At 35.9% G+C, this 27549-nt stretch overlaps 2 protein-coding genes across 2 annotated transcripts in view; both read left to right on the top strand.

Moving 5' to 3' along the window:
- Window positions 1-17494, top strand: part of LOC131946292 (CD109 antigen) — a 39176-nt gene extending 21682 nt beyond the window's left edge. The window contains exons 19-37 of the mRNA XM_059306985.1: window positions 1-71; window positions 4012-4129; window positions 4460-4573; window positions 4854-4955; window positions 5152-5280; window positions 5543-5684; window positions 6432-6608; window positions 6758-6839; window positions 7506-7662; window positions 8518-8598; window positions 8861-9041; window positions 10228-10436; window positions 13665-13817; window positions 14131-14193; window positions 14351-14460; window positions 14809-14959; window positions 15236-15338; window positions 15952-16058; window positions 17405-17494. The exon at window positions 1-71 is cut by the window's left edge and continues 77 nt beyond it. Of these exons, the coding sequence (XP_059162968.1) occupies window positions 1-71; window positions 4012-4129; window positions 4460-4573; window positions 4854-4955; window positions 5152-5280; window positions 5543-5684; window positions 6432-6608; window positions 6758-6839; window positions 7506-7662; window positions 8518-8598; window positions 8861-9041; window positions 10228-10436; window positions 13665-13817; window positions 14131-14193; window positions 14351-14460; window positions 14809-14959; window positions 15236-15338; window positions 15952-16058; window positions 17405-17494 (2340 nt within the window). The remainder of the gene's footprint in view (window positions 72-4011; window positions 4130-4459; window positions 4574-4853; window positions 4956-5151; window positions 5281-5542; window positions 5685-6431; window positions 6609-6757; window positions 6840-7505; window positions 7663-8517; window positions 8599-8860; window positions 9042-10227; window positions 10437-13664; window positions 13818-14130; window positions 14194-14350; window positions 14461-14808; window positions 14960-15235; window positions 15339-15951; window positions 16059-17404) is intronic.
- A 3935-nt stretch (window positions 17495-21429) lies between these two features.
- Window positions 21430-27549, top strand: part of LOC131946291 (CD109 antigen) — a 28011-nt gene continuing 21891 nt past the window's right edge. The window contains exons 1-8 of the mRNA XM_059306984.1: window positions 21430-21506; window positions 22765-22925; window positions 23672-23697; window positions 25359-25518; window positions 25944-26014; window positions 26130-26255; window positions 26485-26524; window positions 27339-27423. Coding sequence (XP_059162967.1) covers window positions 21454-21506; window positions 22765-22925; window positions 23672-23697; window positions 25359-25518; window positions 25944-26014; window positions 26130-26255; window positions 26485-26524; window positions 27339-27423 — 722 coding nt within the window. The 5' untranslated portion in view covers window positions 21430-21453. The remainder of the gene's footprint in view (window positions 21507-22764; window positions 22926-23671; window positions 23698-25358; window positions 25519-25943; window positions 26015-26129; window positions 26256-26484; window positions 26525-27338; window positions 27424-27549) is intronic.

Here is a 27549-nt window from a genome sequence, read left to right as displayed (position 1 = left end):
GAGTTTCTGGAACCAGCACGCGTCAGGAAGATCTTCCCTGAGTCTTGGCTCTGGACTGAAGTTTATGTTGGGTAAAATGGGTTGTTGGTGTAGCGAAATAGGTTGTTAGTGTAGCTAAATGGGTTCTTGGTGTAGCGAAATGGGTTGTTGGTGTAGCTAAATGGGTTGTTGGTGTAGCGAAATGGGTTGTTGGTGTAGCGAAATGGGTTGTTGGTGTAGCTAAATGGGTTGTTGGTGTAGCGAAATGGGTTGTTAGTGTAGCTAAATGGGTTGTTGGTGTAGCTAAATAGGTTGTTGGTGTAGCTAAATGGGTTCTTGGTGTAGCGAAATGGGTTGTTGGTGTAGTAAAATGGGTTGTTAGTGTAGCTAAATGGGTTGTTGGTGTAGTAAAATAGGTTGTTGGTGTAGCGAAATGGGTTGTTAGTGTAGCTAAATGGGTTGTTGGTGTAGCTAAATGGGTTGTTGGTGTAGTAAAATGGGTTGTTGGTGTAGCTAAATGGGTTGTTAGTGTAGCTAAATGGGTTGTTGGTGTAGCTAAATGGGTTGTTGGTGTAGTAAAATGGGTTGTTGGTGTAGCTAAATGGGTTGTTAGTGTAGCTAAATGGGTTGTTGGTGTAGCGAAATGGGTTGTTGGTGTAGCGAAATGGGTTGTTAGTGTAGCTAAATAGGTTGTTGGTGTAGCTAAATGGGTTGTTGGTGTAGTAAAATGGGTTGTTGGTGTAGCTAAATGGGTTGTTAGTGTAGCTAAATGGGTTGTTGGTGTAGCGAAATGGGTTGTTGGTGTAGCGAAATGGGTTGTTGGTGTAGCAAAATGAGTTGTTTATGTTTCAAATTTTTAGTCCATATCCTGCGCTTGGTTGTTTTTTGTTATTGAAAAGTTTTAGGCTCATATAAATACTTTTTATATGATATTTGTGTTATTAATATGAGTCTCTCTTTGATATTTACACCAAGCTTATTATAAATATACCTCGATTTTGATTGTGGATTCGTTTGAACACCCCCCCCCCCCCCCCACACACACACACAACCATACCCACCACTTTAACCCATTAATCAGAGCAGAGTTTTATACATTATAACCATAGTTTAATTTTTAAATGTCCACATGGCTTTCTGAGTATTCTTTTTACCTTTCTATTTGTTCCTAGATACAGGGCGGAACTAGTATTTCGCCAAACCCGTCAACGCTAAAGGGGGAGGGAGGCAGAGGTTTAGAGGGCCCGCTGCCGACCACATAATTTATTATTATTATTAACAAATATGTTTTCGCCTTGATGATTGTTTTTTTTAAAGAATATTATAGCTGCGGTTGAATATCTTTATTCTTAGGTCACTTTACCACGCTCTTGTGCATTTTTCCCACGTTTTCTTTAACTTGCTTTCGCGTCTGTTTGTCTTTCCATCAAATCTTGCGATCGAAATTTCGGGCACTTCCCAGTTAGCTAGCGCACTGAAATTTTCAGAGAAGCTTTGTTTCCGATGACAATACAATATTCAAGTATTATTATTACTAAATTAATCCATGGAAAAATTTTATTGATCATTTTAGACTCCTATTGATTTGTACAAAAAGGGACATAACCTAGTAATTGTAATTTGATAAAAACAAGGTTCGGTACTTTCCCTCTTCTGGCTTACTGTTCAATCAGAAAACGTGGGTTTTTTTTAATTTTTTAAATGATAATTATTTTTACCATTTGTTATTAAACCATTTCGAAATCTGAGTCCTTTTCACGTAAGTCAAACATACTCTGTCACCAGCAACATTGTATGGAAAAGTAAATTGCGCGAGAGGCCGAGAGATATCTATGCGACTGACTTTCGTGGTTCTTTGTAGCGTTGATCCATTGTACATGTTAAAATGTAAACACGTATGTTTGTTATATTGGTTGAATTATTATCCTCAACTTTCAATTTCTTATTCAAATATTAAAATAGTAAATATGGTAGCAATAATTCTGTTTTTATGTAAGCTTACTTAATTTTTGCTTGTACAAGAAATGTGCAGTAAACTTGTATAATTTGAATCATCTTCCTTGAATGAGTTTTATTATAGTATAGGCTTTGGGAAAACTACTTGCGACCAACCCTAATTCAGCACTATTTAAATTTACGTAAATCGGTGCTTTGTTGTCTATTTCAACGGTCATAGGACTAACATTTGTTTAAATATTGGAGTGGTGAGGGACATAAGTACTACTTGAATCATCAGTCAAGCCGCTGTAGGGGCCTCCACCGGCGGCTTTGTAATCCGGAGGCTCATATATAAGGACTAAATCCCATACATTCGTTTAAAATATTATCTTAAAGATACGTCGGGCTACTACAGTGGATGACTGAATCTAAGCACTAAATGCAACTGTCACCCGTGCAGTAATGTAACCGGTGGCTTCAAAGAATATATATATATATATATATATATATATATATATATATATATATATATATATATATATATATATATATATATATATATATATATATATATATATATACTGTCTCTGCAACCTTATCCTACCTCTTATATATATATATATATATATATATATATATATATATATATATATATATATATATATATATATATATATATATATATATATATATATATTTATATATATATATACTGTCTCTGCAACCTTATTCTACCTCTTATATATATATATATATATATATATATATATATATATATATATATATATATATATATATATATATATATATATATATATATATATATATATATATATATATACTGTCTCTGCAACCATATTCTACTTCTTGGCCTGTCTGCCCCCGATGGTTCCATCTTCTCTCTCGCATCTTCTGTCTCTCAGCTCACATCATTTCGCTCTACATCTTCTGTCTCTCAGCTCACATCATCTCGCTCTACATCTTCTGTCTCTCAGCTCACATCATTTCGCTCTACATCTTCTGTCTCTCAGCTCACATCATCTCGCTCTACATCTTCTGACTCTCAGCTCACATCATCTCGCTCTACATCTTCTGTCTCTCAGCTCACATCATCTCGCTCTACATCAGGGGTCTCCAAACTTTTCAGCCCGAGGGCCGCATTAACTATCAAATATTAGTTCGGGGGCCAGAGTTTCTTCCAGGCATCTCTTCGGGATAGCTGAAATGCCTTTAGTTGGGTGTATAGAAACTATATTTCCCTCTCTTATACTTATAGTTATGGGTTCAGAAAATTTCAATGACTAGTTATGTTTGCAGCAGAGGCCAATTGCTATACCCATTCTTCACCAGACATTTATGGACGTGGCTTGCCTACTTTCCAGGAAGTCACCTATTTCCTTTCTTAACTTAAATACTCTGCTCAGAAGTTTCTCACAACTTAGCCATCGTACTGCTGTGTAATATAGTAAATATTGCGATTCTGTGTTTGTATCTTTCAACATGTCGCTAAACTATCTAGGGTTAAGCCCATATGACCTTATTAAATTCACCATCTTCGTTAGAGTATTCAGTACACAGCTTAAGTCCATATATTTAGCACACAAAGCTTGCCGTTTTCTCCAATGTCTGCAAAACGGCGGGCAATGGTATTGCAACCAAAGCTACATTTTCAAATTATTTTGAATTTTCTGGGCAAAGTTCCTTAGCCACCTCCAAGAAACATTTTTTCCCGTGGACAAAAAGATCTCCGCGGACGGATGAGAGGACCTCGCGGGCTGCATACGGCCCGCGGGCCGTAGTTTGGAGACCCCTGCTCTACATCTTCTGTCTCTCAGCTCACATCATCTCGCTCTACATCTTCTCTCTCGCTCGACCCAAAAGTATCGCCGCTTATATGCACATCCTGACACACCCAGCTGAACATCCGGTGTTGTCAACAATGTCAAACTATTTTTTTCAGTTTGCGCTTTTTTCGTAGCGCTTTTTTCCGTTGCGCATCTTTCGGGGAACCTACTTTGACATTTTGGTCCAAATATGTTGTTTTAAAATACATTTTTCTGTATTCAGTAGGACTTTCACTTGCCTTTAACACAGATCGAACGGCTCAGCCTCCATCACAGCCACTGTACCAGACACCATTACGTCATGGGTGGTCAGCGCCTTCGCCATCAACTCAAAATTAGGTCTAGGCGTGGCCCCAACACAAGCTCACGTGAGTCTATAAATAATTCAGCAAATCGAGTAGGAGAAATTTTCAAGATAAATAGGTTCAGCTCAATGTTTTATCAAGTTCCTGGTCATAAAAATTATAAGACAAGGAAGAAAAATTGCATGCTTAGATTTTACAAAAAGGCCTTGCGCTACAAATGTGGTATCTGCACTTACACACAGTGGAATGCATTGAACATCACTCACACACTGAGGTAGCCTATCACCTAGGTAGCCTGCCAACTGCACTGACTAAATATCTGAGTTTAAAAAAAAAAACATTTTAAAAAATTCTCTATATTCTCTATAAGTTTCACGTCATTATCTGCTCCAGCTGAAAGTCTTCCGACCGTTTTTTGTCAGCCTCAACCTCCCCTACTCTGTGACTCGTGGTGAGCAGCTGGCACTTCAAGCAAACGTCTTCAACTACCTGCCAGACGATATGCAGGTGGGAAAAGACGGTTTATATATAACAGATATATATATATATATATATATATATATATATATATATATATATATATATATATATATATATATATATATATATATATACATATATATATATATATATAAACACAGCAGTCATTTACAGATTTTTTTTTAAAGCGGCCAGCGCAGGGCCTGGTATTGACAACTAGTATATTTGTATATTGTCTCGGAATATTGAAACAAAACCTTGAGCTCCATAAAGTCACATAATTGTCTAATTTTTTATTTACATTTAGGTACGAGTGACGCTGGCCGAGTCTAAACGTTTCCACAACATTTTTATCGACGCCACAGGAAACCAGGAGCTGAAACAGGTTGATGTTGTACAGGAGGTTATGGTAAGAACTTTCTTTTGGTTGTTGCTATTCTAGTTTTTTAAAAAAGAAATTTGTAGTATAAGTAGTTTGTAAATTACTAGCATGTTTCAAATTCCTAAAGTAAAAATTCGAAACTACAAATATTAAAACTATTATCTGTTTTCGAAAAGCAGATTTTATAAAATAAAAAACAATTCTAAAATGCTTACTTTTGAAGGTCAAGGCTGGTGAGGCCAAGTCTGTGTATTTCCCCATCGTCCCTGCCGACCTTGGTAGAATTGACGTGGAGGTCAAGGCCCAATCCACCAAGGCCGCTGACGCTGTGCGCAGACAACTCCTGGTTGAGGTAAGATGGGATTATCCGTTACATGGATATAAAAATATCTAGAAATAATCAAGAAATAACTTAATTAACAGGATGAAAAATCAAACATTGTTCACACCCATCTAGTCCCCTTTAAGAACTAAATAACAGTGGGGATATATTGACAGGGGGTTAATGATCTTGGAAGTAGTAATAGTCGGGGTGATGATAGCTGGATTAGTGACGAGAGATAGATGTCCTACAGTCGTATCGACCATAATTTAATGAGCTTGTCAATCCATAGGCTGAAGGCGTCCCCAAACAATACAACGTTCCTGTCATCATCGACCTGACCGAAGGCAAAACAACTTTCTCAAAGACCATTGACCTCACGCTGCCTGCAAACGTAGTCAAGGGATCTGAGCTTGTTAGAATTTCAGCTGTTGGTAGGTTTTTGTAGTTTGATGCGTCGCTATAGAGTGGAGAAATGCAACAGGAATCTTAGTTGTCAGTATATTGCGGAAGCAAAACATAACTGGTGTCGGGGGTGGGGTGGGGGAGGAGGAGACAGGAACCTCGGTTGTCATTATGCAGTGATAACCATAGGCGTAGCCTATGCCTATGGTCAGCGTGGTCAAGTCGGTAAAGCTGATGGTTGCTAAACAGAAAAGTCTCGAGTTCGAACTCTCGGACAGATGACGCTCGTTAGCTGGGGACAGCCACTCTTCTAGAAGCGACAACTCTAAAATCAAACAACTGCTGCTTTGGAGTTTGTTCTTGGTTGGACAAAGGCTATGGAAACAAATCCGAAAAGTAAAGCAGGCTGAAAATCAGAGTCAATGGCCTAAATGGCGCATAACCAGTTGACACGTAACTTAAATGTGTTGAACACTAAAATTAAGAATGAATAAGTAGAGGAAAAAGAGACGTAGCTAAGAGGTGGATGTAAACTGTCGGTGGATAATCTGTACACATTTCAGTAGTATTGTTCAGGGTTTGGAAATGGGGTGGGGATGTAAATAGGGACCTCAGTTTCTGGTAGATAAAAGTCAGACATACATAAGCGTAACTATGGGCTTGGGATTTATTTTAGAAATTGGTTGTTCTTGACAGTCAGGGCGTTGATAGAAGTTTTGCTCAGAAAAAAAAATACGGCAAAAATAAGCCTGTTTTCTAACTATAACTTTGCTTAGGTGACCTGATGGGTCCTACCATCGCAAAACTGGATTCTCTGCTTGAGATGCCAATCGGATGTGGTGAGCAAAGAATGGTCCTTCTGGCACCGGATGTCTACGTCACAGATTACCTGAAGGCTGTCAATCAACTGACTGGTGAAATCAAGGCTAGAGCCATCGGTTACATGGAGAGTGGTGCGACTACATGAAAACTAAAATTCTCATATGAATACATAATGTGACACATACTTATGCATTTTAGCATATTCTATTATGTTATGTCAAGCTTAATAAGCTTAACAAGCTTAATGGTTAATATAATGTATGATCCTGATGTCATGCAGGCTACCAGGGATTGCTGAACTACAAACACAGTGACGGCTCGTTCAGTGCATTCGGCAAATGTGTCTATTCAGGCAGTATGTGGTAGGTATACAGGTTTATTTGAAATATTTCCAGCGTGTGGTAGTTTTACAGGTTTATTTGAAATATTTCCAGCGTGTGGTAGTTTTACAGGTTTATTTGAAATATTTCCAGCGTGTGGTAGTTTTACAGGTTTATTTGAAATATTTCCAGCGTTTGGTAGTTTTACAGGTTTATTTGAAATATTTCCATTATGCGATAGGTTTGGAGGTTTATGTGAAATATTTACAGCATGTGGCAGGTAACATTGTTTTTATATTATATATTATACAGGTTTATTTAAAATATTTACAGCATATGGTAGATTTAGATGTATATGCAAATTAGTTCCAGCATATTGTTGTATATTTAGAATATTATGTGAAATGCTTCCGGTATTTGATGTATCTGAAATATAGCCAGCATGTGGTAGCTATACAACTTTATTTGAAATATTTACAGCATTTACTGTTGTTCACTGTCAACAATTAATAATGATGGAACTTACATTTTAATTTTTACTTAAAAGTTAAATAGGTTAATATATGCAGAAATTTAATGGTGGTATTTTTTTTTTTTTTGGAATTTAAATTAGCGAAAATTGTAGAAATCATAACCTTTAGGCAAAAGTACTTTAAGATAATATTCTAACATATCCCCTACACTGAGTCTGTCTGTCCCAATGTTCAGGCTGACGGCCTTCGTAGCTCGCGTGTTCCACCAGGCTAAGTCCCACATCTTCATCGACGACTCCGTCCTCATCCAGGCCATCCAGTGGATAATCCAGAAACAAAACGCTGACGGCAGCTTCCCCGAGCCTGGAGAAATTATCCACAAGAATATGCAGGTCAGCAGGAAATATTGTCTTGTATTTGAGAAAAAACGATGGCCATAGCAGGTACAGCTGTGCTTAAGAGAAACAGCACTTGACATTGTGAAAAAAATTATTAAACAATTCAGAGACTATTAGAAAACTATAAACCACTTAGCCCAAACGCTGTGAAACAGTATATGTTGTAAATAGAACTGCTATTGTGCCGTGACTGATAATAAAAAATTAAAATAGTTTTGTTATTTCAAGTAATATGTATAATTAAAATTTGATTTGTAACACGTATTACAATTACTACTCTAAAGAATAATAACGAGCTTAACTTATATTTCTTTTCGATTTAATACAAATCCTCTAAAAATAATAATTTAGAATCTTTCACTTTCCTCAAAGTAACCAGAATGAAGCTAAATTGTGTCGATTGTTCGAATTTTTTCGATTCGAAGGCTGTTTTTACTGCAACTACCTGCATTCGGTCTAGTACCTGCATTCGGTCTAGTACCCATCGAAGATTTTTCGGCTTTCGTCGATGAGATTGTTTTCGCTGATATCTAGATTATTTAAGTTGGTGTTCTCTCTCAGCCTGTTTTTATCCCCTATTGGCGGACTTAGAGGTCAATCGAGTTTACATCCAATTTCTATTCACGGGATTCGGGAGCTTGTAGAGTTTGAAACGGAGGCGCCATAAAATTCCCTGACAACAAATATCTATTTGAAGATGCATCATTATAGTGCATAGGATTTAAAAGATATCATTCAAATACTACTGAAAAATGCTGCGTATATAGTTAGGTAATAGCTAGGCACTTTTGCTTGCAGCAAATAGTTTTACAGGTATCCGATTTGTTGATTTTATTTTTAATTCTTCAGGGACAAGCAGGGTCCGGGGTCGGATTGACCCTGTTTGTGCTGATCTCACTTTTGGAGAACCGTGATGTTCTAGAGAATACGGTAGGTTAAGGGTTTCATTTCTTTATTGGTAAGTCAAAGGTTAATATTTATATTAAATCGTGCGTTTACTTGTGTATGGTGAGTAAACGCTTAGTTTTATATGAGTATGTGGTAGGGTTAGCACTTGTATTTGTAAATAACATTTGTGTTGATCTATTTGAAACTTTAAAGGTTAAAGCTAAAATAAGTAATTTATCCGAGTTGTAAAAACGATGAGTCTCTACAGAGTTTTGAAAAAAACTTCATTCCCCCCCCCCCCCAGAATGCCGCAGGAGTCTTGGCTGAACAGGCCAGACAAAAAGCCCTGGCCTACGCTGAACAGGAAGTTGCCAAGTTGGATGATCTCTACGTTCTCGCCATGGCGTCTTACGCTTTCCAACTGGCCGGGAGCAACATGACCCAAGCTGTTCTAGACAAACTGGAGGCTGAGTCAACTCAGAAGGGTAAATCCTGCTCTGTATTTCTAATTACTTTTTTACCCTCGCTACTTTTTAAAGACTTTATCACTTCTTCGTGTAAGGAGTTTAGGTGAAGTATTGTAATCGTGGATACTTCACAAATCTCGGCGTTTAACTCAGTGCATTCTTATTTGTTTGTCTGTCAGTCTCCCTTTGTGTGTATATATGTGTGTGAAGACGAAAAATTGAGAACCGTTTCCATAAGGTAGACAGAATTTTATAAGTAAATACTAGATCCTACTCAAAGTTTTTTTATTGAGATGATTCCGGTAACCGAGAGAGCTACTTTATTTTTGGTTTTGCAAGAGCCGATAACCTGAATCGACGAAATTTCGTATATAAGTATTAGATCATGTACATATGCCACTTTCAAGTTTCGTGCAAATTTCGGGAAACGGAATTGGTATTTAAATCTATGTTGGTATGAAAACTACAATTTTACTCCCGTTTGTTTAATGTATGTTACCAAACTTTTAAATATAAGTTTAAAATCTGATTGTAGTTTTATTTTAATTTGTGAGTAACTTCCGGTTTTTAAAATACATATAACCGTTCGGTTAGGTTGAATAAATCTAAGATTTAATGTTTGATCCCTTTGAAGCTTTCTCTCAATTTTGAAGTGATTTTCGGTAATCGGAAGATGTTCTTTACTTTCTTTTCCATAAACCTTTAGAATTTGATATTCTGATCAAGCAGCATATTCTTAACAGTTTTCGCATTTAAGTGTATTCTATAGCCAGATTTGACTGAAATTTCCATCCCAAATTTTACTGTTATATATAAATGTATGTCGATGCTTAGGGGAGTTCACTAATGATTTATTAGTATACTAAACAGGCATGCAGCATTAATGAAGAGTATTGTTATCTTTTTTTAATGTCAAAAAAGCACACAAGTACAAACAAATTACACAATCTACGACCAAACATATCATCCACAAAACTAATTCCCTCCATCCCGCAACACTTTGAACCTTCGAGCTCGATAACCCTCCTGCCGTTACCACACGTCTTCTCCAAGATTTCAGCCTTTATACGACCAGACCAGTTCCAATTTAAAATACCGTTATTCTATTCAATGTAAAACCGTGACATATTTAAATAAATTGCGTCTAAAATGCAATTCGCTAATTTCTATTGAAAAAATGCTTCTTGTTATTTTCAATAAACAGACGGCTTGGTGCATTGGCACCAGCCGGAGTCACCTATGACATCTACCTACACCAGGCAGAGCCCCAAAACCACCAAGGCCGTTGACATAGAGATGACCGCCTACGTCTTGCTGACCTACACAAAGCGGGGCGACTTGGTGGCGGGCAAGAGCATCATGCAGTGGATCACCAAACAGAGAAACGCCAACGGCGGCTTTATATCCACACAGGTTTCTCTAGAGCTTCATTTGTAAACTCTAAGCAAAACTGCCATCCACCTTTAAACACAAGTTTTTATATATATATATATATATATATATATATATATATATATATATATATATATATATATATATATATATATATATATATATCTTCTATATATATAATTCTCTTCTTGGAGACGTTAGAAAACAAGCTGTAAGCGCGCCTTGCAGTCATCTCTCTTCCTCTCTAGGAAGTCTGGTGAGCTGTAGTTCACGCTAAATGTTGACAATCGTAGAGCCAGGTTTAGTGACGGATATTAAGGGCAGATAATTTAGTTTGAAACGATTTTAAACTTAGGGGAGGTAGCTAAGAGGAAGGCTGCTTTCACGGGGGGGGGGGGGGGTATCGTCCTTTACGACTTACTGATGGTGTTTTAAAGCAAATATTTTCAGTGACAGCAGTGGTACTGTCGAATTCACAAATCATGAATTACTGAAAAGAAGAAAATAAAACAACTAAATAGCGGCGTATGATACGCTGCGGGTCGGCTCGTATATATATATATATATATATATATATATATATATATATATATATATATATATATATATATATATATATGTTACGGTCAAAGCCCGAAGTCGGCCAATGCTAGGATTGGCCGGCCAATCCGCGCATTGGCCAATATCGCCTCCCATAGGTCGGTCAAAGTCCAAAACTTTGCTTCATTTCGGCCTTTGGCCGGCCAATCCGCAGACTGGCCATTGTGGACCGGCCAAAGTCTGAAATAGCTCTTGATTTCGGCCTTTGGCCGGCCAGTCCCGGCCAGTCCGCGGACTGGCCATGGTGGACCGGCCAAAGTCTTAATTAGAAGATCATGAGCAGATTTTGTTTTTTTTATGCAGGTAGGATCATGAAATTAAGTCTTTATTGATTATTAATTAAAGTAAATGACAGAAACATTCAAATTTTTTATTGTACTATAGTCTCAATCAATCAATATTATCATTTGTTACAACAAGTTGGACTTTTATGGCATTTAGAATTACATAGCAGCTTGTTATTTTCACACTTGCAGCGATTTGTTGTACACTTGGTTGTGCAATTGCAGCGAGTGTAGCCTTGGCCCCCAGTCAATGATTGTGAAGATGCGATGAAGATGCGATGGTTCGTAGTGATTTTTCCTCAGTGCCAACTGACGACAATAAGAGCAGTTTTTCGTGAAGAATTGAAAACTCACTTCTAGCATACAGTTGTTTTAGAACACCATGTTCCGTTCCTAATTTGTAGAAACCGCCCTCGACGCTCATGACAACTGCAATCACGCTTCGGGGATCACCGCGACCTCTGTCAACATCTGGAACACGGATGCCTACATTGTCACCCACTTCACCATCTTTAAAGTTTGTATTTGATGTTTTAAGCATCTTACCACCTTGATTTTGCAAGCCAGTATGAGCTGCTGACCTGTGTTCCATGATGTCTTGTTTGTTGTGACACAATCTGCAGGTAATGTTCCCTCCGTACCCTTCGTCTGCTTCATTGGGTATTCCACAAATAGCATGCACATCGTTGCCATAGGATCCACAAGAATGAGCTGCACTACAATGTTTTTCACAAACTATACAGAATCTATTGGCCACATTATTGTCACGCAACTGGTCTGGACGTTCCGCCACGGCAACTGAGGATGTCGTTGCATTTATGTTCAATGTTCTCAAGATCTTCCTCAGTAACTATTTTATTGAGAGCCTCTCTTGGTAGATTTGAAGTGCTAAGTCCCACTTTTGCTTTGCATCCAAACAAGGCTTCGTATGGTGATTGTTGGATTCATTGATGAAAAGAACGATTTTTCATAAATTAAATGAATTTGAGACTCTCAGCCCAATGAGCTGATTCATTTGTTTGCATCCATGTCATCATCATGTTTTAAACATCTAGGAACGCGGAAAAGTCTTTTGAACGTTCCGTCTTGTTGCACGTGGTCGGTGACGCCGACTGTCTTTGATTTTGTTCTTTGATGATTGTCTCACCTCGTCATCATGGAGGAGGCTGTCACATACAGCTGTAGCCAATATATGGAAACTAACATGAATTAATTTTTTTTTCTTTTGACAGCCATTTGCTATGTCTGTCTCATGGTCTGACGGCCTTTTTGATCCATGTCGCCATGCATATAGAATGCTATACAAACAAGAGCTAAACAATACATTACTCACAATGAAACCGCACCCAGAATAATTAAAACGCGATCACAACTTAGTCTAGATACAACATTGGCCAGGACATCCCGGCCAATGCGCGCATTGGCCGGCCAATGTATTAAATACGGTGTCAAGTTTAAGTACTTCGGACTTTGGCCAGTACGTCCCGGCCAGTGCGCGCATTGGCCGGCCAATCCGGGGTTTGGCCGCACTTCGGGCTTTGACCGTAACATATATATAAGGATTAAAATATACAATTAAATTTTCTGTCAAAATATTTAATTATATAAAATATATTTTGCCGCCTAATTGATGCATTGTTAGAATTGAAATGTAGTGTTATAAATTTAATTCCAATAAACCGGGAGTGACCTTCCCTAAACGTTCTCGAATATTCTTATATAAAACAACAGGGGATGGCAACTCGGGACGTAGACATGATTTTAATCCATTTTTAATTACTTAAACTTTTTAAAAATAGAACAGAATCTCGTAGAAAAAAGAATTGTGCACCAAGTGAATGCACAACAAAATGTGTATAATAGTGCAGAATATTATTAGTACTTTATAAATTCAAATGCGTTTTTTGAGAAATCGAAAATAGCGTAAATTACTACTTCTGGTCAACGGAAATTACTCACAATTTGACAGAAGGCAGAGCATTAGATCTTTTTTTTGAATATATAATTTTTCATTTATCTATCTGAAATAGTACTCAAGTTATAGGCTTTTGAAAAATTCAAAGTAGAAAAAGTTAGACTTTCGATTATCAGAAATCGCTGAAAAAGTTATACGGATCTACGATTTTGATATAATACTTATATATGAAGTTTCATCAACCAAGCTGTAAAGGTACTCAACTTAGCGTGTTTACAGACACACACATACACACACAGAGACATACGGACAAGATTGCAATTACATGTTTTTAAGCCTCGGTGAGATGTAAAACGTCGAGATTTTTTTTTCTGCATGATTACAAGACTTTCTCATACTTTTTATATACGTAAAAGTAAAAGAGCATACATTCACACAATCTTCCTCTAGGATACGGTCGTCGCCCTGAACGCCCTCAGCGAGTACGCCAAACAGACGTACAGCAACAAATTAAAAGTCCACATCACCACCCAACTAGACCCTGAGACTACCTACTCGTTCGACATTGACAAGACCAACTCACTTGTGCTGCAGTCTAGAGAGGTTCAAATAGAAATGCAGTTTTCCTTTTCTAAAGAATATAAATTGTTTAAATCAAATACTCAATTTTATTTCTTTATATATATATATATATATATATATATATATATATATATATATATATATATATATATATATATATATATATATATATATATATATATATGTATATATATAAATATATATATGTATATATATATATATATATATATATATATATATATATAAATATATATATATATATATATATATATATATATATATATATATATATATATATATATATATATATATATATATATATGTATGTATATAGAATACAAAAGTACCAGCTCAAGTTGTAATCACAGCTACTGGCTCAGGTTCGGCTCTTGTTCAGGTATATCTTGTAACCCTGCGATTAAAATAGATCCATTAACTTCGTGCATAATGGTTAAATAAAAATTCGTCATTAAACTTAGTAACGATAATACTCTGTAGGTATTTTCAGTAACGTGTTTCATTTTCATCTATTCATACATTGTGTTGCTATCCAGGCGGCGGTAAGCTACAATGTGCTTTCGGAAATTGAGGTAAAATCCTTCGATCTGAAGTTGGAAATGGTGAAGGAGACGCTCAACAGTTTGTATATGGAAACTTGCACAAGGTGTGTTAATTGGCGCTTGTATATTATGGTTAAAATGTTGGAGGTGGTTGAGTGCTTACCTCCCTTCTTTTGCCGGATCGTGCCCAAGGCTTATAGGGCAGATGTAGTAGAGTTCACCTGCTTCAGTGACCTCGGCTTATAAAGCGATAGTGTAGTCAGTACTATTTATGTATAACAAAACATCATCATTTTCCCCAAATAGTTCTAAAAAACATTAACGACAGTGAATCTATTAGAGAATGTTCGTCTTTCTCATGTATGCTACAATTGAAAGTTAGTTAAAACGTTTCACGCGTGTGTATGACGCAGTAAAATAGAACAAATACCACGAATGGTCCTCTATTTAAGGTGGCTAGGATATGGCCTCAGCAGTGGAATGGCCGTCCAAGAGTTTGGTATCCCATCAGGCTTTGAGGCTGACCTTGAGAGTATCACCAAACTCGACACCATGAAGAGAGTCGAGACACAAAACAAGAAGGTCATTCTCTACTTTGACAAGGTCAGTGTGATGAAAGGGGATATTTATTTTACCATCAAAAAGGATTTTTTAGGCTATTTGAGTTTGGAAGTGCATCTTTTCAAAATTAACATTTTTACTCTATCGTTTTCCGTTATTGGGAAAACTTCTCCTTCATTACAACACAAACAACTATGACTTTGTGTTGTAGCAGATAAAGTAAAATGTATTTGTAAAGCAGTTTTTTAGTAAATAAAAGCATTTCTTTGAATAAGTGTCTGTATTATCTTTTACTCTAAATGTGTCTCCTCCTCCCAGATCGGCACGACGCCCGTGTGTTTAAACCTTAGAGTCAGACGAGTTGATTTTGTTGCCAAGTCCCAGCCAGCTGCCGTCAGGGTCTATGACTACTATGAGCCACGTATGTCACAGGTTTTACACTAACATTGCTTGGTTTACTTTTTCACACTTAAAACTATAACATTTTTTTATAATCGAAAGTAGCCAAATCAGGTTATGAAACGAATGATATTGCATATGAATGTTTAAGTAGAAATATTAACACAGGAAGAATGTGTTTTGTTTCATAACGTTCTGGAGTAAGCTGCTATGGTTAATTCATATTGTACACTCAATATTCATTGTCTCACAGATCGCAGCGGGTTAATATCTTCACTCTTTTCTTAATAAATTATGTAACAAAAAAATGTCATAAAAACGTTTTAATAATAAGCTTTTATGTGTAATGCACTAAAACGGAGAAAATAAATTATATACTACTATTTAAATAACTATAAAGAAAATAGTAGTGTATAATTTATTTTCTTGTAAAAATCAACCGAGGCTTCACTAAAAATACTCTTTGATAAACCGCCAGTAAAAATGTGTTTAATCCTAAAATAATATTTTAAGTGCATTCAGTAAACAAAACGGAAATATAAATTTAATGTCTAAATCAGTTGGTTTATATGTGTTGAAAAATGGTGGAAAGATTAAAATTTTCCCGTGTTAATTAATTGTTTTTTACGGTACAGAAAACCAGGAGACGGTGTTCTACCAATCGCAAGTTCTGAAAGATGCCACAATCTGTGACGTATGTTCCAAGTGTGAGAACTGTCGACCAGTCAACGAAAATGTTAAGGTGATGTTGAGTTGTTTATTCTGTTGTTTATCTTTGTGTATTGTTCCCAAGTTGTTTGATTCTGCCTAAAGAGAGAGATGCTCCTGACTAGCTTAATCGTGGAATACTTTATGCAAGTAATTTTAGCCAGTGAGATTTTAATGAGAGAGTTTATCTGAAACATTTATTCTGATATTATTTAGTCTCGCAAAAATATGATTTATATTCATTATTCTTAAGATATGTTACTAGTCTATTGTTTGTGTGTCATTATTTCTTTATACAGATATACGATAATATAAAAAGACTATCTGCATATCCGTGCTCCGCCACGTGGAATCTTTTTTTTTTAAATTAACCAACTTGGGAACAGAATAAAACTAAACACAACACAAACACAAAAGAAAACACAACCACAACACAAAAACACAATGCAAAAGCAAACGCAAAAAAACATAAACACAAACACAATGCAAACACAAATGCAAGCGCAAAAAAAAATGCAAACGCATAACACAAACACAACTTAAATGCAAAAATAAACACATATTGCTCACAATAAACCGCCTGATTTAACTAAGTAAGCTATAATACTGCAACTTATCCATAAAATAAACAAAAGGAAATATTTAGAATATCCGTGTTTTACCTACCACGGTGCATTTTATCCATCCATTCTTATTAAAATATTCTAACAACAATGTCCCCTTACACGTCCGCAGAATTTGCATTCACATTTTATTTATTAGCGTGAGTTTCTTTTTAAATTGTCTCCCCTGGCAAAATTATAAAAGATTTTAATTAATTAGTTTTTTTACCCTACTATTATTAAAATGTATCAAATTTTTCTAGTAATCTAAGTATTATTTGACATTGGTCCGTTTAATATGTTTTAGCAATGTGCGTTTATTTATGACAAGTGGTGTGTTTTCTTTTATGGTTCTAAAATCTAAAGCTTATATTATAGATATGTAGGAGATATTATCTGTGTAGAAATAATTGTTAGAATTTATATTTGTGATTTATTGTCTTATGTAATGTATATGAGTTATTATGCAAGAAATTATGTGTCTGTGTATTATATATGAGGCATTATGTTTGAGATATTTTATCTGTCTGAATTAACGTATGTGATGCATTATATTTGAGATGATTGGTATCTATGTACAACTTACCAAGATCAGACATTTATTTTGTCTAGGAGTTTTTAACGAAATCATTTATCAATGGCATTTATAGATAAAATATATAATTCAATATTTGATCTCTGAATGTAATAATCGAAAAGTTTACTAATATTGCTAAGTCGCTTTAACCACAAACGTCCTGATATAATTGCTAATCATATTATTTGTATCTTCTCACAGATATTAAAGAAAGCATGGGAGGCATGCAAAGACAATTTTATCTCGTGGTGTATAGAAATAGCATTTGATATTATTATAGATCTCTTTTAGCAAATAAAAACATTTGGCAAATAAAATATAGCTTTCAAAACGGTCTTCGTTGTATTTTTTTTTTTGTAATACAATTTGATGAGTAATGTTATTGTCTTTCTTGTTACTTTCTCGTATGTAATAATTTACTGTAGTTTTGCAATAATGTTTGATATCTCCTGCCGTCTCGTATACGGATTGTAGTGGAAGTATTGTTTGGTGCAAAAAAACAACAACCAAAAAAGCGTAATAAAACTCGACGACTTTCACCCCCTCCCTCCCCCGAAGCGGGAAATTTTTCATAATTTTTCATTTTGCAAGTTTGTCTCTGGTGTGTTTGTTTGTATTTGTTTGTTTGTGTGTGTGTGTGTAAGTGAGTGTGTGAACACAACAACTTGAGTACCATTTCCATATAAAATTTTATGTATAAGTATTATTTTCACATTTTCTAACACTTTTTAGGAGAAATCCGGTAATCTGATATTACATACTTCAAGTTGCTCTAACGCCGAAAATTTTAATACCGTTTAAGTTAGGTGGACTAACTATTTAACTACAGATTGTATGCGCAGGTTTTGGTTAATTTATTAAGCATTTTCGATAACTGGAATTGGTATTTTATTTGCTTGTTAACCCTAAACTCGAGTACTTAGTGAGGTAGAACAAACTTCGGTCACCGCCCAGGTTTCAGCGACATAGCAGGGTGCTCTCGGTAGCCCGGTTACACTGCCGCAGGTTTCATCATCGAATGTCGCGTGCTACGATGTTAGTAGTATACGATGCTCCTTAAAACTAACGTAGACGCCATAGTGCTCAAGAGAAAGCCCGGGCGCCAAATTGCATCGTCCTAGGGCGCCGGTGAATGCATCTGATTCAATTTAGTGAACGACTATAAAACTAATTTGTATCCATAATCTATCGCATTCTTTAAATCAAACGTATACGCAACAGCGCTCACGGGAAAGCCCTGAGAAATATAGTAGTGTTTTATTACATATTTAAAGAAAATAATTTATTTTCTACTTTTTAGTGCATTATTACATAAAAGCTTGTCATTAAAACGTTTTTCATGATTTTTACTTTCTCGTATATACGAAGTATAGAGAAAGTCTTGTAATCGTGCAAAAAAAAAATCGAGATTTTTACAAATCTCGACGTTTCACACCTCACTGATACGGAAAAACATAATTTTGCAATCTTGTCCGTATGTCTGTGTGTCTGTCTGTGTGTCTGTCTGTGTGTCTGTCTGTTCGTGTGTAAACACGATAACTTGAGTACCGTTACAGCTAGGTTGATGAAATTTCATATATAAGTATTTAATCAAAATCGTAGATCCGTATCAACTTTTGAGCGATTTCCGATAACCGAAAGTGGTACTTTTCCTACTTTGAATTTTTCAAAAGCCTATAACTTGAGTACTATTTCAGATAGATAAATGAAATTTCATAATGTAAGTAAAAGATCTGATTCTCTACCTTCTATTAAATTTTGAGTCATTTCCGTTGACTGGAAGTAGTACTTTACGCTACTTCCGATTTCTCAAAAAACTAATGTAAATTTTAAAAGTAATAATAATATTGCGCACCATTATGCGCTTTTTTATTTGGCGTTCACTTGGTGTGCAATTAATTTGTCTACGAGATTTTATTCTATTTTTAAAACTTTAAGTATTTAAAATGGATTAAAAATCATGTCTATAGCCCGAGTTCCCATCCCCTGTTATTTTATATAAGAATATTCGAGAAAGTTTAGGGGAGATCACTCCCGGTTTATTTTAATACTTTAATTTTTAAAACATTTACAACTAAGTTGCATGACTAAAAACTATTGCACACCTAATAAAGGTGATTACGCGTGTGTAATAGTGCTGAATAGTTGCATAAGACTGCTTACTAATTTGGACAAAAATTTAAATAATTGATGAAAATTAATTAGGAGTCCAATTAATACAAATTTAATGTCAGATTGAATTAAATTATTGTCTTGACTCACGTGTCAACTTTGAACCGAATCTGTCAGGTAGAAGGGCCCGAAATTTCGCTCGGGCGTTTCGATCTAGACAGACAGATACACAGACTGTCGACAGATCGATTGTCGACAGACAGAGGAAGTAAAGTAAATAAAAGCTTGGAAAAAGCTTGTAAAAAGCGCACTATTCTAGGCGACAATTATAATATGTTTTTCCGCAGAAACCTTCTCGGGATTATTTTAATAAACTGTTGAAAGTTTCATGGGACTCGACTAAACAGCATTAAACAACATCCGAGACCTTTTTTATATGCCGTAAATAGAGAAAAAGCACACCCTACCGGGGCGCCGCCCTTGCGATTTTTTTTTTTTTTTTGCAGAAACCTCCCCTGAAATGTTTTCATCACATCCCTAAAATGTTCCATGGCACTCGGAATATGAACGATGCTGAACCGCAATCGACTATTTAATATACCGTATATAGAGATTCCTCGTACCATCCCGATTGGTTCGGCGCGGTCGAGTCGGTAAAGCTCATCGTTGCTTAAATCGAAAAGTCTCGAGTTCGAACCCTCGGGCAGATGAGGCTCTTTAAGACGAACGTCGGCGCCATGTATCAAAATCAAACAATTACTGCAACAAAATCGGAGTCAATGGCCTCAACGGCGCATAACCAGTTAACACGTATTCTTAATTGTTTTGGAGGGGATCCCTTCCAACACTAAAATTAAAAACGAGGAAGTAAGATGTAACCTCCTGAAACGCCACCTATGCAGAAACCTCATTGTAGTGTTCTAATCAAACACTCCAAAGCTTCATGCCGATCGGATGTATGGTGTCAAAACGCAATCAACTTTTACTTTTATATACCGTGTATTTAGAAAAATAGCACCCTTGCGAAATTAAAAAAAAATATTTTTTTTTACAGAAACCTCACCTGGAGGTTTCTAATCAACACCACAAAGCTTCATGACGATCGGATGATCGGTGTCAAACCACAATCAACTTTTATTTTGTACACCGTATATAGAGAAAAATCGGATCGCGCCCTGCCGAGGTGCCATCCATGCAAAGTTGAATTTTTTATTTCTCGTATATCCGAAGTATAGAGAAAGTATTGTAATCGTGCAAAATTTTTTTACACATCCCTGAGTCGGAAAAACATAGATTGCAATCTTGTCCGTATGTCTGTGTGTGTGTATTTGTGCGTGTGTGTAAACACGATACCTTGAGTACCGTTATAGCTAGGTTGTTGAAATTTTATATATCAGTATTATATCAAAATCCTGTATCCGTATCAACTTTGAGCAATTTCCGATAACCGGAAGTGGAACATATTCTACTTTGAATTTTTCAAAAGCCTATAACTTGAGTACTATTTCAGATAGATACATGAAATTTCACTTGTAAGTATAAGATCTAAGTTTCTGCTTTTTGTCAAATCTTGAGTAATTTCCGTTGACCGGAAGTAGTAATTTTAACTATTTCCGATTTCTCAAAAAACGTATGTGAATTTATAAAGTACTAATAATATTCCGCACTATTATACACATCTTTATTCGGCGTTCGCTTGGTGCGCAATTATTTTTTCTATGAGATTCTATTCTATTTTAAAAAGTTTAAGTATTAAAAATTGATTAAAAATCATAACTATAATCCGAGTTCCAATCCCCTGTTGTTTTATATAAGAATATTCGAGAAAGTTTAGGGGAGATCACTCCCGGTTTATTTTTTTTACAGAAACCTACAGAATGGTGTAGTAATGCATAAAAGACATACAGACAAACATTGATTGCTTTATATATTTATCGATTTAATCACTTCATTATGCAGTTTTTTTAATAAAGTAAATTAACTAAATCGGGATTTCCCCTCATTCAGCATTACAGATGAACAAGACGCATCCATCTGCAATGGCGGACTTTAACACACACATTTTAATTCTTACAAATGGTCAATAGCTCCTGCCTGCGTAACCTTTAAAGTTCCGCTCTTTTCCCCGTTTTCACAAGATGCGGCTGTTTCTCTTTCTTGCCGTGGCCATCACAGCCGTGTGTTCTAAAAAGTAAGTGGGTTTCTAGATGCAGAGAGAATGGGGTAGGTCTTACTCATCGTTTTTAGTTTCGTATGAGTTTGGTATATTTAAAAATAAAATTATCGGAACATAGGTCCATAACATGGCAAGTCACAGAAATTTCTTTATTTGAAATACTTAGAGCCTCTTTGGATATTTTAACACATCTGCCTTGGTGAACAGCTATCACATCTTTAAGCCTGGTTATATACTAAGACTAGTTTACTAAGACATTTTATACACTGTGCAACATAATAGTGATATATATATATATATATATATATATATATATATATATATATATATATATATATATATGACCCCTGATGAGGGGAGTGTCTTATCTACTCTCTAGACTTATATTAAACCATCAGGTCAGTGCAAATCTTGCAGAACTCAGACTGGTAAAATCCTAACCTTAGTCTTAACTAAATTTATTATCTTAAAAAATGGAACCAAATGCAAAAAAAATAAATAAAGCAAACACTACAATATAGAAAAAAAAACAGATCACCATACAACCACGTTGCCTGGAACTAGATATACAACCATTACGACTTCTCCAAGTCTAAATACTGAATGCCCAGGTCGCTGACAGACCAATAAGCATATTCAATAAAGAAGTAAAACATAACAAAGCACCATACGAAAAGATCTAGAAATACGACACAGAAACTGAAACACTTCACCACACAGGCCGCGACATTCCCTCAGAATGTCCCTCACTGTGCCAAACATCACGTCCACGAAGAAAAAAAAAATTCAAAATTGTGTACAAAGTCAAAGTACACCCACACAAGACATACTACGCACAAGAAGATAGTCCCGAATTCAACAATAACTAACAACACTACATGAAACATATAGCTGGACCAAATCAAACTCTGTAGTAATATTTATTTTAATAAAAAAAATTAACAAAACACACAAAGCAGCCCTAAACAAAGGCAACCAAAACAATGAACGCTCCATAATCGCGGACTACTTAATTTAGAACAACAATCCTCAGAAGGACACAAAAAGCTACATTAATATTTTTGATTATATAATAATTAAATTAAATAACTTGTCATATATATATATATGTATATATATATATATATATATATATATATATATATATATATATATATATATATATATGGGCTAGGTACCCATTAGATTAGGTTGTTCAGCTTATAAATAAATCCTGGGTTTTGTTCTTCTTGCATTTATTTGCGATATAATAAAGAGAATATATTCTCGAAAGTTCCAGCACGTATCTCATCCTCGCCCCGTCAACGATCCGCCCCAACATGGACTTTACCCTCAGCGTCAACATTCTCAAGGCCACCAGTTACGTCACGGTCACCGCCGAAATACTAATGGAAACAACTGTCGTGGCTAGCCGTGCGGATGTATTTAAAGAAGGTGAGAGATCGGTTCGTTCTTATAATATTGTATCTTACTAGTTGTATCGCCTGTGATATTATTAATTTATTGTTCCATCACCTTTGTGATTACTGTTGTATGATCACTGGCATTACTGTTTCATCACCTACGTCAATATATTTTTGTCACTAATTCTATTATTGTCGTTTCACTTTGTCATTACTGCTGTGCCAATACTTTTATTATTATTATTATTATTATATTATTTGTGTAATAATTCTGGTGTCTATAACGACACTATTGTTATATCCACTTTGTCATTATTGTGTTATCACATATGTCCTTTGTGTAGACAAGGACAAAAATTGTTTATCTTTACATTTCGTCTTCCGAAAGTCTAAACAAATAGAAACAACTTAAGTTGAAAACACATAAGGTGTGTATTACTTTAATGTAATTTAGCAAGCTTTTCAAATGCCAAAAACTTGACCGAAATATAGTTTTACTCTGAGACCACTAAACCATTTGCATATTCCGAATCCGACATGTTACCCTAATGTATCCCCCAGTATCAGAGTATAAGACTAACTTGGCTAACTTGGATTGACAATTTTAAAATTAAAACCACCTTTATTTATTTTTTAAAATGACCAAGTCTTGTATATTATAAATTGTTTGTTCTGTTACTTCACCATACAATCCCCGAGACAGCTCTAGCTTAAAATTAGATTATTATTTTTTTTTAAACTCAGTTAAAATAATGTGTATGTTTTTTTTTCTCTCAGGTAATCCGGGTACAATCACCATAAAAGTGAGCCTTACATTTTATTGTTTACTAAATCAATACTGTTTCTCTCTATTCAGAGTTTCTTCCAGGCAAAAAAAAAAAAATTTCCCGCCCCCCCCCCCGAACGAAATTAAATTTATATTATTTATATACAAAATATATACTTTTAAGTGTCCGCCCCCCCCCCCCCCGAAGAAAGTCAACCGCCCCCCCCCCCCCCCGAAAATTTCAAGTGCCCTCCCGAAGAAAAAAGTCTGGAAGAAACACTGTCTCTATTGCCTTCTAAGCACCAACTCTCACTCGATTACTTCTGTGATTGGGTTTTTTTTTTGATTACATAGTTCGATGATGTTTAGCCTAAACAAATCTATACCATGTAAAAATATATAAATATATTTCATCATCTTCCTTCATTTCAACGCCATTTAAAGCAAAGGTACGCAACCACTCCTCTCTGTCGTACTCAGTTTTTGAGCGTTTCCTGCCTGTTCGGCCAACTACAATCCGACTGCTTTTGCTTTATTAACAAATTATCTTTTCCGCGTTTGTTTTGGCCTATCTACTATCCTCTTTCTAGTTTTACCCCATTGTTCAACAATAGTAAAGTATTGTAGTTCATTGTTATGTATTGTTTATCATGTAAAGAGGGAATTGCCACTTAATTGAGTGGTCCATAATTATTAATGTGGCTATTTCGTCAATACATCAGAGGCGTAGCGACCCTTCCCGGCGCCCGTGGACAAAATTTCAATTTGTACACCCCACCCCTCAAACTTTCAATTTGTTTTTCCAACCCATTTTGGCGCCCCCTAAGGTCGGCGCCCGGGGACATATGCCCCCCCCCCCTCTGCAATACATTATAAGTTCTGACGAAAACTGCCTGTTTTTTATCTTAATTTCTTGTCCTTCAGCCTCCCAAAAAAAAATTCTCGTATGTAGCTAGTGAAAGATATAAGCAATTGTTGCATTAACAAAGGCCACCTCTCATAGGTCGCTCCACTGGATATGCCAGTATTCAATTAGCAGGGACTTGATTTTGTTCCCAGGTGTGGTTGCAACATTTCTGCTGTTGCAGATGGTTCTGATTTAAGTGCCTGTGTTGTGATTCTATATGGTCCAGTTGATTTACAATTCTTAATCTTCTTGATAACTTTAACGACTTCAGTCTTGGGTGGTAAACAGGTAGTCTTTTGAAGCAGGTCTTACGCTGATAGTATGTCTGGAATGGTTGTTGGTGGTGATCTACTTAACATCTCCTTAAAGTAGTCTGTCTGTTCTGCATCACTCGTTATAGTTTTTCCCTGTAGTGTACTTTACAGGCCTGCGGGGGTTTCTATTTAAGCCTGACAACGTTCTTCTAATGTCATAAAACCCAGAGGCGTAGTGACCCTTCCCGGCGCCCGGGGACACCCCTTAAACTTTCAATTTGCACCCCCCCTCAAACTTTCAATTTGCACCCCCCCCCCTCAAACTTTGTTTTTTCCAACCCATTTTGGCGCCCCCTAAGGTCGGCACCCGGGGACATATGTACCCCCCCCCCCCCTCGCTACGCCTCTAATAAAACCTTTTTAATTTTCTTTCTCAAGCTGCTTCCTTAGAATAAGCGTTTCTTGTCATTTCTTGCACTCCTATTGACATAGTGATTAGATTGTTTTACTCCATCAAATGTTCTCGCGTGTCCCCAGGTGCCCCCTGGCCTTACTGGAAGCAAATTATATTATATTAAAGTCGTTGGCGGCGGTGGCTGCTTAGACTTTGAGAAAGCTGAGAGGCTCAGATACAACAGCAAAGAGGCTTCGTTGTTTATTCAGCTGAATCAGGCCATCTTTAAGCCTAGTGATACAGGTAGGTAGACGTTTATATAAGGCCATCTTTAAGCCTAGTGATACAGGTAGGTAGACGTTTATCAAAAGCCATCTTTAGTGATACAGGTTGGTAGACGTGTATGAAAAGCCATCTTTAAGCCTAGTGATACAGGTAGGTAGACGTTTATCAAAAGCCATCTTTAGTGATACAGGTAGGTAGGCGTTTATATAAGGCCATCTTTAGGCCTAGTGATAGACGTTTATAAAAAACCATCTTTAAGCCTAGTAGAAGTTATGTGGCGTCATTAAATACATTTTTTTTTCTTTAGTGTCTTTTTTTCTGTCATTTGTAATAACAAAATATGCTTTAGTTTTGGGACGCAATTATTTCATGCAAGCAACCCCTCCATTTTGTGTAATTTAGACGATACTAAATTTTTAGGCAGCTAAATCTATTCTTTCCAGTAAAATTTAGAATTTTCGGCGTGAATTCATATCTGCAGTCCTACAAAGGAGCAATGGACATTTCTATTTATGTAAGTAAATTTACCTCGTTTCAGTCATGTCAAAATGGTTCAATAGACAAATATTTGAATTAGTTTTTCCTCTTTTAAACATAATTGGACTAAATAATTTTTTTTTCTGAGCCAGGATTCACAAGACAACAAGATCAAACAATGGGTCAAGGTCACTCCAGAGAAAGGGGTCATCGCCCAGGAGTTGACCCTCTCATCACAGCCAGTCCTTGGGGACTGGAAAGTTGTTGTGGTAGCTGAGGTAGAACATTTGAATATCTAGTTTCATATTACGTTTACATATCCATTCCAGGATTTTAGTAAATTTAATCAACAATCATTCCAAAATAATAAAAAATAATTATATTTATTTATCTAGTGAAACAGCTGTCAGTTTAAATATATAGTATATGAGATAATTAGCTTTGTTAAATTGAATATTTGAATATAAAATAATATCTTGACCAAACAGGGTTTTTACTTTTTTACAGGACATGGAAGAAAAGAAATCGTTTACTGTAGCTGAGTATGGTAAACAAAAACAACCAATGTTTAATGTGACTAAACAAGAGCTTATGATGTTTTGGCTCAGTCCCATTATGTATCATCTTTGTTGTTCTATTGTCTTGTGTGTCATAGTTACATTCGTCTCTACGAGTGACATCATTTATTGTTATGTTCAAGTATTTCAATCATTATTCGGTTCGAGTGTATACATTTTTTTTCTATCTTTTTAAGAATAAGCACAATTCCAGTGTAATATAGCATACATAATCTATCAACAAGGTTTTTTTATATTCGAACTAATAGCAATAAACTTACACAAGACAATTTTGTCTGAACCTATTTTTTCATCTTCATAGGATAAATATAAGCCAGGATGTCGAAAAAGCACTTAATTTATATATTTAGCTTAGCGGTCGTTAATGGAATAATATCGTTACTTTGTGTAAGTTTATAAAATTACATAAGCAGTAATAATGCGACGGGGTGGCCTAGCGGTAGAGAGATTGGACTGCTAACCCGTAAGTCTCGAGTTCGAATCCGGGTTCAAGTCAGTAGACCGTCCCTGAGTCCACCCATCTCTGATGGGTACCTAACTCACGTTAGAGTAAGTAAAGGCGGCTGGGCATAGTGCTGACCACACTATCTTTTCATATGCCGAGGTCACAGAACAAGTGAACTCTACGTCACTTGCCCCATAGACCGTCAGGTTTGAAAAGGGAACTTAACTTCAATTACTTAATCAGTATTAGAACGTCTTTATAATTGTGTTGTGTTAAATGTTTGTGACATGTTGAAGACAACATTTTTTTTTAAAATAAAAAACGTATCTTTGTTTTAGTTCTACCCTTGTTCGAAGTCGAGGTCATCATGCCACCCTACGTTCTGACCAGCGATTCTGACGTCACGTTTACCGTTAAGGCAAAGTGAGTTGATTGTATCTTATTAATGCCAGAATGACAATTTCATTTTCGTCGTACTTCTCTTAGCAATAAATCTTTAAATGAATACAGTTGTATTATCTAGGGTAATTATGCAGGCTAATTAGCACG

This window comes from Physella acuta, unplaced genomic scaffold (genome assembly GCF_028476545.2).
Source record: "Physella acuta isolate Inbredline_101_S28 unplaced genomic scaffold, ASM2847654v3 ptg000550l, whole genome shotgun sequence".
Lineage (NCBI taxonomy): Eukaryota > Metazoa > Mollusca > Gastropoda > Physidae > Physella > Physella acuta.
The sequence above is the reverse complement of the archived record's forward strand: the minus strand, read 5'-3'. Positions and strand labels throughout refer to the sequence as shown.